The 12,870-nt window shown below is 41.7% G+C and overlaps 1 protein-coding gene across 1 annotated transcript; it reads left to right on the forward strand.

Annotated features, from left to right (window-relative positions):
- The first annotated feature begins 5,405 nt into the window (after positions 1 to 5,405).
- ptger4a (prostaglandin E receptor 4 (subtype EP4) a) lies at positions 5,406 to 9,456 on the forward strand. The gene is made up of 2 exons (XM_072680986.1): positions 5,406 to 6,179; positions 8,884 to 9,456. The coding sequence occupies exons 1-2, from the start codon at positions 5,406 to 5,408 to the stop codon at positions 9,454 to 9,456; spliced, it is 1,347 nt and encodes a 448-aa protein (XP_072537087.1).
- Positions 9,457 to 12,870: the final 3,414 nt, after the last annotated feature.

The following is a 12,870-nucleotide window of genomic DNA, read 5'->3' on the forward strand; positions in this document are numbered from 1 at the left end:
ACTGACAGAAGTGGAATCCAGTGTGGTCTTCTGCAGTTGTAGCCCATCCTCCTCAATGTTAGATGTATTGTGCATTCTGAGATGCTTTTCTGCTCACCATGATTTGTGACCATAGCCTTTCTGTCAGCTTGAATCTGACATTCTGGCCAATCTGGCCATTCTACATTGACCTCTCTCATCAACAAGTTTACCTGTTCAGTCATTTTTTTTGTGTTCATTCTGATGGTTGAAGGTTGAATGGTTGAAAATGACCAGGAGCAGTTGGCCACTTATTATTTGGATGATTTAATGCATTACTCTGGTGCCACATGATTGGCTGATTGCATGAATGGGTGGTCAAACAGGTGTTTCTAATAAAGTGCTTGTTGAGTATAGATACCTTTACCTTAACTCCAACGCAACCAATGCAAACTGCACATGACCGCAGATTGAATGTATTCTCTTCCTTTACAGGTGCATGGTGGGAATTAGGGAAGTATTTCTAATAAAGTGGCCAATGACTGTACATTTACATTTAGAGTACCACCTTTTAGATAATTAGTGTATAAGTATGGAGTGTCTTTTTTTTTTCTACTAGTGCCTGTTTACGTCTGTATATATGGATGTTAATGAAGCACTTTTAGATTTGGTAGCTCTGTTTATGAATGTGGTTAAATACAGTTCCAGATTAGACAAAAAATGATTCACATGTAGAGTCTTGTTTTCTAGGCACAATGAATCCTTTCCCAACGTTATTAAGGACTTTTCAGAAGACAATCGTGACGTATGAGTAATGAAAAAAGTGGATGAAGAGGACGAGCAATGTTGGCCAATTAGTGGAAAATTGGAAAGCCTTTCCCACTTAATCTGATTTGTCATGTAATGGCCTATCAAATTTGATGCTCTGCATAAGCCACAGGACAAGGTTTCATGTAACATCTCACAATATGTGGCCTTTCCCCGTCTGACAGGTTCTAAATGAATCAGGAACTTGATGGGCCTTTTCATCCACTAATCAGATTATGATGTCCAGTGTGAGTTTTAAACTGATTACAATATTTGGTGTCACTAGGATGGTATTTCCAACATGCTAACTTTAGCTTCATGATGCCTGAAATGATTCATTATGGATATTCCAGTGTGTAACTTAAGACGTGTAATGCAAGAATATCCGATGTTGTCTGGAATTTAACGAAAGAGCTTTGTCTTATTGTTCTGCCTTTGTTTTTTGTTTTTTTTGCTATTATGTACAAGGCTGTGGACTGTCAGTATAAACTCCACAGGGTGTACAGACTCAACAAGTGCGCTCATTAGAAAAGATGAATTACTGTCCTGTTTTCTGTTTCCGACTTCCACTCTTGCTGATCATAAACACTGGATTGTATTGTCCTGATGGCCAAGAATGTTGAGTCTGGCTGTGGAGACTGGCCATTTCAAAGCTGTTTCCTATTCAGTAGTGACTGTTTAATAGAATCAATTCCCCCCCTTCTCCAAATGTCATTTCTTAAAGCCATATTTTAACCTGGAAAGTTAGCTACTGAGGCTTAAATACTGTAGCTAACAATGTAGCCGTCTACCTCACCAGTTAGCTTTGAACTAACCATGCGTCTGAATCATCACACACTTGCTTCAAATTGCGTTGCGACGTTGACTAATCTCGAATAGACTTGCTTATGTGATTTCGGAGGCTCTACGATGTACTGTTAACTAAGTCATTGCTTGAATAAACGTGTCTTGAATTTGTTATTGCCAACCTGGGAAGCTCAGGAAATGCGTAAAGGGATTATAACGGATACAGTGCATAAGGCCAAGGGCTAAAGGCTCATTTTAGCCAATGATCGCTCCCTAGTAATGTGTCTGAGGTTAAGAGTGAGGCATTTTAGGCTTTTTTCCAATCTACACACTAAATTCAGACATTATTGATAAGTAATCTACACACACACTTAAAGTCCACACACAATTTCTGTTGTTCAAGAGGTAACAAGACCTACAGAAATCTTTCTCCAAATCATAAACAAAAATCATATTTATGATTCAAGAACACTTGAACACTCTTAAGTCATTCAAAGTTTTTGATGTATAGTTTTTGTTTTTACTATAAATAAATAAATGGTGGCTTTTTTGTAGTAGACAGTATTCTCTTCCACTGGAATGAACTGATTAACCAAATTAACTTAATTAATTATTAAATTAAATGAATTCATTCCGTTTTCTTGGAAGCCCTGCAATATTTCATGCTCTCGAACAGGAGCAGTTACTTTAAAAAAAAAATTACAGTATAAATATTCACAGTATATTTATTTTTTATATTTTAGACATATTTTAATCTGGACCATTAGCTAATGAGGCTAAAATACTGTAGCTAACAATGTAGACGTCTTCCTCACCAGTTAGCATTGTACTAACCATACACCTAAATCATCACACACTTGCGTTGAGAATCTCAAAGCATAGGGCCCACATCTGGTTGACTTGTTCAGGTAATGGTTCCACTGTGGCCCAAAGTCTGGCAAACAGATCAGGGCTGTCCACAGGTCATCATTTATTGCCGTATGCAACCCGAATAAAAGTGGATTATGGGCCATCACCGGCCCACATTCAATTTTGTTATCTGGGACAGAACAACAGTGACTGATTTGCTACGATATGTGTCTGTATGAGTCGGGAGACCGCTCCTTGCCAAGGGCCCCATATGTAAGCTAACGTGAAGCTCTAGCTGCTAGAGAGTTTTAAGGTCAGAGAAGCACTTCGCTTCAGATGTTCATTATAAACATATCTGTATGCACTGTAAAATCAAGGAACATCACAGGATGAAAAGCTGGAACGGGAACGGTTATTTTGCACTCGGCCCGACAGCCAACAAATGTGTCTCCACATGTTGGCAGCTCTAAAGGCATAATTGTGCCCCACTCTAGGTAGCTCTTATGTTTATAAATAGAAAGGCCTTCGGCGGAACAGAAAAACCAGAATGATAAACTGAAACCTTGCTTACCTTTCATGATGGAGCTTGGCTCACCGTCAATAGCGGCATTACCCAGAGCAATATCTAAGTTCTTAAAGGGCTGAAAGCGCTGCGTGATTGTGGTTTTCGGAGATTTCGGATTTTGCTCCGTATATTCCTGCATGTTCCTCAGATGTTTACACAATGCACTGTCTAAACAGGGTGGAACAAACGATGTAGTAAACCTATATTTGGCTCTTCGACAATTAGCCTGTTAGCTGTGGCGGTTTCAGAACTACACATACGTGCTCTGTACGGGCAGGTTTGTGGTGCCCTTGTCCCCCCGTTACCTTTCTTACATAATTGAGGGTTGACATAACAGGAACACACAAAGCCACACACTCAGCACTTGCTTTGACGAACATACTTCAGTAATTGAACACTTCACAGGGAGTGCATTCAGGCTCTATGCATGCTGCACCATGTCACACCACTGAGGTATTTTCTTTGGATGTATTTATATCAACTCAATAGCTGTTAAAGCAGAAGAATGGTTAATGGCAGAATGGTCAGACATTGTCGTCAAGGTTATTTACACTGGAGTATTCCCGATACCTTGGGAGGCCTGCATCCTTGGCACTAGGGCTATTTGTGGCAGTGGCACTCGATTCATGTTTATCTTGGACATCAGGGACCCTAAGGCCACTTCTGTCGAGCCTGTTTCATATGCTACGTTTTCTGGCAAAATCTCCATGTCCAGTGGTCAGTATGTGGGTTCAAACCACACCTTACACCTATATGCATCTATAGCCGTAATATGAGAAGGGACTGCATGACTGTGGGAGGTGACAGAACTCGGGCAGAAATTGTGCTTTAAGCTAGAAGGCCGGACCGACCCGTCCCACCCATCTCCTGGCCTTGAAGCACAGAGATAGGACTGAGAGATAGGGCTGAGGAACAGGGAGGAGATGCGGTGTAAAAAACTTCATGACAAGTAACACAATGTTTTATAGGAAGTTCCAGAGGAAGGAGGAGGAGCTTTGGGCGTGGCCCTCCTTCCAAACTCTAGTCATTTCATAACTCCACTTGTGCCAGGCAGGACTCAAATGAGAAAACAGAGTAGTTTAGGTTGTGTTATTTTATCACTGTAGGCGCTTATGTAACACTATAGCTGTTTACTCAACTTAGGGATTTTGCTGTGTAAAAGAAACTGACTCCAGACAGAGCAACTGTTTATTAATGGTCGCTCATTTGCTTGTTCAGAAAGGCGGGCCTAAAGTAACTAACAAACAAACAGGTGGCATAACAGGCCAGTCTTTACCATCTCAAAAACCTTTCGATCTCCTACTGAAGTCCTACTTAAGTCCATTCAGCACTAATCAAGACACTATCTTAAGTTTGCAACTCATTTTAGGATTCTATTAGTTTCAAATAAAATGCTAAAGCTTGAAAGTGAGACGTCAGAACAACAGCAAAGCTGTCCAGATGCTAAACCAGATCAAAATGGATTTAGACACTAAAAAGGACTTATGCAAGCATTATGCGAAACTTGGTATGTCTTGCTCCTGGGTTCCCCCTCCCCCTACAACCGGGAAGTGGAATTTGCACTTTGAGAAATGCTTACATGCATTTCTGGACAAGCTGAGAGATACAGGACTGTCACCGAAGGTGAAAGAAGCATGTGGACTGACGCAGTGGAGTCATATTTCAGGATTTTTATACTGTCATGGATGGTGACTCGGATTACCCGACGTTACACAGTTCTTGCGTGTCAAGCTGAGGGTGGCAATGATAGAGAAGCTATTCTCCCTTCTAGAAGTCAGTGGAGCATCACAATGATTTTGAAGCTGTGAATAACTCAAATGTTTTTTTTGTTTTTTTTGTAAAGTTAAAAGGGTCCCAAAGTTAAGTACATGCAACTTGCCAACTACTTAAACCTCTGACATCCACTTGCATATCCTAGTATACACCAAAACGAGCTTTCGCTCGTGTAAGTCAGTGAAGGTGGTGTTGGACACCCAGGGTTGGTGGAGCACATTTGTGAGATAATTGCGTAACGTTTCTTTCCCTGTTTAAACTAAACAATTTGACCACTGATAAGTGTGTTTCTACGTGGTCCCCGGACCCCAGGCTTCCCTACCTACCCTCCGCTCCGGACTCAATGCATGACGACTCACGAAAGCAGAGGCGGGGCGAGATTTTCAGCGCGAGTGTTCCGAGTGCCTGCGCACCCAAAACGACCCCCATAATCACAGCGAGGAGAAGAAACAAGAGAGCTGTGTGCCGCCACATAGAAGTAGAAGAGTTTTGTGTCTTCTCACTATGAGCCCACCCGAAGAGGTCGACCCCCCGTGCAGGACGTGCTCTTCCTCCGCGCGTAAAACTTGGTGGCGTTTAGGGAACCCAGTAACGCGGCGTCAGAGCGCCTGATGGAGTTTCTTTTTCCAACAGCACGAAACCAAGGAACCCAAGAGCGCACCCCAAAATGAACAACAGCAGCACGGCCACGGTGCCGCGGCGCATGGAGCCCACCATCCCGGTGGTCATGTTTATCTTCGGCGTGGTGAGCAACGTCATCGCCATCGTGGTGCTGTGCAAGTCTCGGCGCGAGCGGAAAGAGAGCGCGTTCTACACGCTCGTGTGCGGCCTGGCCGTCACCGACCTGCTGGGCACCGTGCTGGCCAGTCCCGTGACCATCGTGACGTACGTGAAGGGCGCGTGGCCGGCCGGGGACGCGCTCTGCCAGTACTTCGGCTTCGTGCTGCTTTTCTTCTCGCTGGCCGGCCTCAGCATCATCTGTGCCATGTCCGTGGAGCGCTACGCGGCCATCAACCATGCGTACTTCTACAACCACTGCGTGGACCGGCGGCTCGCGGCGCTCACGCTGCTCGCCATCTACGCGTCCAACGCGCTCTTCTGCGCGCTGCCCAGCGTGGGCTTCGGCGAGGTGAAGATGCAGTACCCGCAGACGTGGTGCTTCATCGACTGGAGGACGAACGTGAGCAGCCACGCGGCTTTCTCCTACATGTACGCGGGCGTCAGCTCCGTGCTGGTGCTGTGCACCGTGGCCTGCAACGTGCTGGTGTTCGGCGCGCTCGTGGCCATGCACCGCCGGCTCGTGCGCAGAACCTCGCTGGGCACGGAGCAAGGCAGGGCCGCCGACCTGGGGAGGAGAAGGCTGGCCGGAGCCGAGATCCAGATGGTCATCCTGCTCATCGCCACATCCGCTGTAGTGCTCATCTGCTCCATTCCTCTGGTCGTAAGTGTGAGCTTCTTCAGGAGTTCTTAGTTTTTGACTTCAACTTAAGGAACTATTTAAACTTCCTGGTTAAATGCTTCTGCTTTTTAAACCAAGAAGGGTCCTGTTATTGGGTCAAACAACCCCATTTCAGTAATATGTAGAACCCTATATATGTATAGAACCCCCATCTCCACCAATGTTTTACTCTGTGCCTGTTCTGGAGTGGGTTGGAGCACATTTCTGGATCCTTTTGAGAACCAGTGCTCTAGAAACACTTTCCTCACTTGCTTTTTTATGAAGTACACCTACACTCTTAAATATAACATATTTGGAAACTGGGTTCTTGAGCAATAACATAGAATAACCACTTAAGGTTACATAAAGAACCATGTTTGAGAAAGAGCTTTGCAGAAACCTGCTGAAAGGTTAAAGAACTGTACACATAGTGTAAAGGGTTATTCACACTCACACATCTCATTTACAAAAATGGTTCTCCAAAGAACCATACTTTCAAAGATTCTCTAGGGAACCAATCTGTTGTCATACACAGTTTTTCAACTACTGTCTTCCCTATTCCTGATTGGTCAGTTTCTGATCACAGAGCTACTACTATTATTTGAGCGGTGGACCATTCTCAACACAGCGGTGACATGTAAACGAAGTCTATCCTCTCTATCAGTTTAACACACATCAACACATCACATCAAACTGTGTGAACACAAATGCTACATTGGCAGGTTGGCTACAGTCTCTTAACTACACAGTGGACCTGCACAATATGTGATTCCAGTAAAGTGGCCAGTTTGTAACTTGGCTCGGTGCTGTTACTGGTGTGAGGGGGTTAAGGGATCATCAAGAGCATGTAGATGAAAAAAGGCAGCTATGAATATAAGAACCTTAAAATGAAACTTCAGAAAGAAAAAAGTTTAGTGAGGAGAAGATGACCTGATAAATATGATTAAAACATGTATATATTATTTTTTATTGTACAATTATTATATATTATTGTTTTTATTGTACAATCTTAGAGTAAAACACAGGAAAGCAGCTTCTTGCAAAAATGATGATGAGCTCTCAGATAACTTTTACAATGGCTAATTAGCTTGTCAGGGCTATGGCTTGTTCAAAGTCATTGTTAGAAAAAGCTCAGGTGATGCAAATCTCAAAGCTTTATGCATACTCTGACTCCTCAAACTTTGTCCCAACAATCAGCAGCTGTAAGCTCCTCTAAGCAGCTGCCTAACTCTCTGACCATTAAAGTAATAAAGGCTTGGAAAGGGCAATATGAGGATAAGAACTTTTTCAGGTAGCCGGTTCCTCAGTTCGTAATGTAAGTAAGAAATGGCAGTTCACAGAAACAGTGGAGGTCAAGTCGAGTTCTGGAAATCCAAGAACAAAGTCTGAGAGAAGTGCTCATAGGATTGCTAGAAAATCAAACCCCCTGTTTGACTGCGAATGGAGTGGTGGTGAACTGTTCTACTTTACAGTGACACCTGCACAAAAATGACCTCTCTACAAAATTCAGAGTTGAAGCCGTATGCATCAGTCCTGTGGAACTTAAAATAGAAAGCTTTGTCCGTAATGAGTAAATTTGTATGTTTGCAGAATTTATAGAATTTCATGAAACGAACACCTCTCCAACTGTTAAGCACGATGGTGGATCGATTATGCTTTAGGCTTGTGTTGCAGCCAGTGGTACAGGGAACAATTCACTTGTAGAGGGAAGAAAAAAACTGAATAAAATACCAGCAAATTCACACCACATATAAAAAAAGCTTCAAATACAAAGACAGTGGCTTCTACGGCAGGATAATGAACCGAAGCACACCTCAGATGTCTTAAGAGTTGCAAGCTGAAGGTTTTTATAATGACCCTCACGGTCCCCTGACCATCAAAAATCTGTGAATTGACCATAAAAAAAAAAGAGCAGTGAATGGTAGATGTCCCAAGCTTACATAAGTAGAAGCTGCTTGCAAGGAAGGATGGGTAAAAATCCCCCAAACATTGAAAAGCTGGCTACAAAAACCAGCCATTCAAATATAATTTTGCCTAAAATATTAAAGAAACATTAATATTTAATGACTTTATGCCTTTTGGAAACCAGGTCATCTTTTAACCGCTTGTCTATTCACAGTAACAGTAAATTTGGACCAGTGGTGCCCAAACTTTTGCATGCTACTGTAAATGAAAACTGAATGACCTTGAGAGGTTAAGCTCCTTATGTACTGATTCCCAGTAGAACTGCCGGAAGTTCTTAGTACACTCAGCATCTATCTAACTGTGTGGGATTTGTTATGCACGGTTTGATCCTAAGGTGTTGGTCTGGAGGGCAGCGAGAATCACCAAATTAGATGAGTAACAGAAACACAATCAAATTGTCCGTCTTGAAGTGCGTCATAGGAGCCATATCCCTTCCGGTACTGCTTTTCATGTGGTGCTGATATGACCCTCAAAGGCTCTTATCATAAAATAAAAGTTCTACCAGATGTAAGATGTTGAAATAAGGCACGTAACCTCACATGGGCTGCTCCACTTGCAGGCTATTTGTAAGGTTTCTTAATAAAAGGCTCAGACTAGTGGCCTTAGTGTTTAGGGGATAAGCATGTAGGCACACTCTCTGAACTTCAACTCATGTTATTTTCATGCTTCCACTGTCAGAGATCACATTTTGTTGAATTTGCATATGCTGTTCCTAAAATTCTTCTTAATATCTCCACTGTAGGTGCAGGTGTTTGTCAATCAAATGTATAAGGTTCCAGTGGAAAAAAGGCTGGACAAAAACCCAGACCTTCTGGCCGTCAGGTTTGCTTCAACCAACCCCATTCTAGACCCCTGGATCTACATCCTACTAAGGAAAGCAGTGCTCCAGAAACTGATAGAAAACATCAAATGCCTGTTCTGCAAGATCGGTGCTCGAGGACAACAGCGACAGGGCACCTTCCACTGCGCAGAGGGCCAGCAGGTGTCCTCCATCATGTCTAGAGAGTCTCCTTCACTTGTGTCTCGTGATCTGAGGGAGGTAACAAGCACCTCCCAGACTCTCCTCTATCTCCCCGAAGCCAACGAGATCTACCTAGGCACATGCCATTCGAGCCAGTGTGGCTCCTGCCCTTCTGTAGGCCACTCCTCCAAAGACCTCAATTCAGAATCCTCCAACAGGAGCAGTCTAAACAGTGAGGCAGCAACGTGCCCAAGCATTAACGCCATGAACAATGCCCCTGAGGCTTCTTCCTCTAAAGACCAGCCTCTCCAAGTGACTTTAACAAATGTGACACTACAGGAGAAAAGCATTTAGTGCCTCAGCCGATGTTTCTGCCAAAATCAAACCCTCACTTCAAACCTAGTCAATCAGCCAAGACAAGTTTGCTTCTTTAGTTTAGCTAACAAACTAATGGATGCTCATTCCCAGTATGCAGTGTAAAAACTGCAAGCCTTGCTTTGATTATGTAGTTTCTGATGCTGTAAGACATGCTGCTATCAAGAAAAATAAGAACCAAAATACATCACAGCTCCAAAAAATAGTATCAGCAGTCCTGAATCCTGAATTTTCTTTGTCCTTTAAGGGTGACTATGAGTTTTCATTAACTGCACTGAAATGTTTTTTTTTTTTGTTTTGTTTTTTTTGGGGGGGGGGGGGGGGTGGGGGGTATGTAACCCATTAATTCCTATATCTGAATGTTCTCTGAGCTTGTCTGAACTCAAAACTGAATTCTTAAAATAATCATAAGGCTTGAAGGTTACATTTAAAAGCCTAAATTCGCATTATTAATAATTAAACCACAATACAGATTTGATTAAATGTATATGAATACAACAATTAATAACTTCAGGCCAATCGGAAGACCTTCTGTGTGACTTTGTCTATATCATTAGGATATTGGGCAAGAGTGGGTAGGCTAAAATAGGTAAGCATCTTGGCTGATCGACTACATTTGGAGTTGAGTTAAAATAGCATAAATGACATTTTTGGCCAGAACCCTTAACCCTTAAATACATGGATGTTTGGCCAACTGTTCATACATACTTTGGGGCATTAGCAACCCTGCACTCTATATCCAACACAAACCAATACATAGACATTAATAAACATTAGTTATTGATAATAAGTAAACAAATTTTGTTATATATGTTTGTCACTTACTTGAAACTATGAGGAAATGAGGCCATGGGTTGATAGTGACTCAAAGTATACGTTTAAGAGTACTGTTGTACCACTGATGGTAACTGTGAAACTATCTTTTCATTAAGTTCTCTGCTCTGCTCGACTTTCTGATCCACATCACTTGCAGTATCAATAGCCAAAAGGTCCTCATTTCACATCCTGCTGTCTGATTTGTAATTACTGTACGCTTACTTGTGGACACTGCTAAACTTTTTTTTATGACTGTAGAACTTCTTTTGCAGAAGAACGATTTGTGAGCCACTTAAGTAGCCTAGCCGTAGCATTTCTGCAAGGATATTTAGGAGTGGTCAGGTCAGGTTCATTGAAGTCTTCACTAAAAAAAAAAAAAAAAAAACATCTCCTCCAAACTAGCCACACACGATATACAGTGAAGACATGTTTGTTTTTCCAGCAGGGTTCAAACTGGTCACATCACGATCAACAGCAAACCACGCAGGAAATAACCTAGCAGAAAATGTTTTCCTTTAAAAGTTGGAGTGGCAGCGTTTGAGAACATCCTACTTCCCAAAGAACTGTTATGTTTTCGAGCGAATAAATAAATGTGATCTGCAACATGACCCGAATTCAAAGTATTTAAGCCTCAACAAGCATTTTGATGGCTGGACAAACATGCGGCATACCTTCCGAAAGCGTGTGTGAGAAACCTAAGACTGAACACAACACTGTCTGAATATGTGTAAATGCATACTGTGGTCAACTTTCTGTACACGTCTGACATTATAAACATATATTTTTCTGATTATTAATAGCCCTTTTTTTGACTGTCTGAATAAGATTACAGTTGCCCAACAGAGATTTTGCCCATGATGGAGTTTTCACAGTGCGTGCTAAAGAATAGAGTTAAATAGATCATTATATTCCAGACAGGTTTGGAAATTTCCTTTGATCTCATCTCATAAAACTGCAATAAGACTAGCTTTTACTTTCCCAGTAATTTCATCAAGTGCATTTCTCACATTGATTAATTTTGCCAGCAAGCTTGTATACCCAATGATGATGGACCTACACAAAGGGAATGGACAGACCCCTTACTGTTTGCATAACAGCAAATTCTACATATCCTCTACAAGATTCCAGTGAAGTAGATTTTGGGCAGATACTGAGAAGGAATTTCAAAAACAATAACAAATAATATCATAGTCTTGACACATAATTATGACAATGTGCTTTATATTTGAAGAGTGTGTCATGATTAAGATTGTTTTATAAAAAAACAGACAGTTAAGCAGCATTCTGAAAATTGCTGGATTTACTGCAGTCTGTACAACCCTGTTGACATCTGCACATACTTTGTTCACTGATGTTCTTCACTACTGATCAAATCTTCACTTGGTCAAATCTTCACTTGGGGAAAAAGGGCATAATGGAAAAATATGTTTTGTTGTTATTGTCGGGCATTTTGAGCCCTCCTTGATCTTTCCTACCAGTGTGTGTGAAACTATTTGGGTACAGTTGGGTACCCAAGCCATGTCATGTGTTTAGTTTAGAAGTGAAGAGACCTAAGCATTTACTCTTCAGCAAAGTATTTACTGTTTTATTAATCACACATTTTCAATAATGTCAAAGTTACTTACATTTCTTGAAGTAGCCCAATTACATATTTTGTTGATTTTTGGATGCTTCACAACCTTAAAGCATAGTAGACCACCTCCATTCTTAACATTTGGCAAGGGCTTCTTCTCATTTTTCCTGACTGTGGCCAAAGAGCTACATGTTTTACTTCATCAGTCCTTAAAAGGTGTTTCCGATTTCCAAACTTTCATGCATTGCCTTTCTGGCCAGCACATGAGAAGCTCTATCTGAAAGAATTCTTGGTGTCCCAGATTTTACTTGCCTTCCACAGTTCCCCTTAACTGCCATGTCTTAATTATACTTAAAGAAATGGAAAATGCGAGCTGGAAGCACTTTGATATCTTTTTATGGGATGTGTTTATACTTGTCGGCTTTGGTTCAATTAAAACAAATCAGTGTGAACGCTGCCTTTTGAACTCCAACACTAAGCACCAAACAAGCAGACCAAGACCCCTTAAGCAGTTGGGTCAAATATGAATAGAATATGGACCGAAGGCATCTAAACAAACCAAACGCAGAGTTGTGCATGGGTACAGGTTCACTTCTGTCCGCAAAATCTTGTACCAAGACTTCATTTAGCTTCATTTATTAGCAAGCTGTTTATAAAGTTCTGGGACTTTACAACTGGAATGGTGTCCAAACACTTACACATGTCAAACTTATTGCTGTGTTTTTATTATAATACTTACATCAGTGAACCAAAAGGCATGACCTGAGTCATATTTGTGTCAAATCCTGTAATATTACTTATTTTACTGCCTCTTTCAGCAGTATAATGCACCCTACCACACTGCACACACTGTTTAGAAAAGCGTTCAGGGTGTTGCCCTGGCCTGCAAATTCCCCAGATCTCAATTGAATCTGGTCCACCTTGCAACTTTTAGAATTTAATGGATGTGTCTTATTTTTTATCTTATAAGCATAGGGCACAGGTCGGAGCTGTTTTGGAGGCCA

The sequence above is a fragment of the Salminus brasiliensis genome, chromosome 6 (genome assembly GCF_030463535.1).
Source record: "Salminus brasiliensis chromosome 6, fSalBra1.hap2, whole genome shotgun sequence".
In the NCBI taxonomy this organism is placed as follows: domain Eukaryota; kingdom Metazoa; phylum Chordata; class Actinopteri; order Characiformes; family Bryconidae; genus Salminus; species Salminus brasiliensis.

Coding starts and splice junctions, on each gene's coding strand:
- ptger4a (XM_072680986.1), top strand. CDS start 5,406: ATGAACAACAGCAGCACGGCCACGGTGCCGCGGCGCATGGAGCCCACC. Junction 6,180..8,883: donor TCTGCTCCATTCCTCTGGTC/GTAAGTGTGAGC, acceptor TCTCCACTGTAG/GTGCAGGTGTTTGTCAATCA.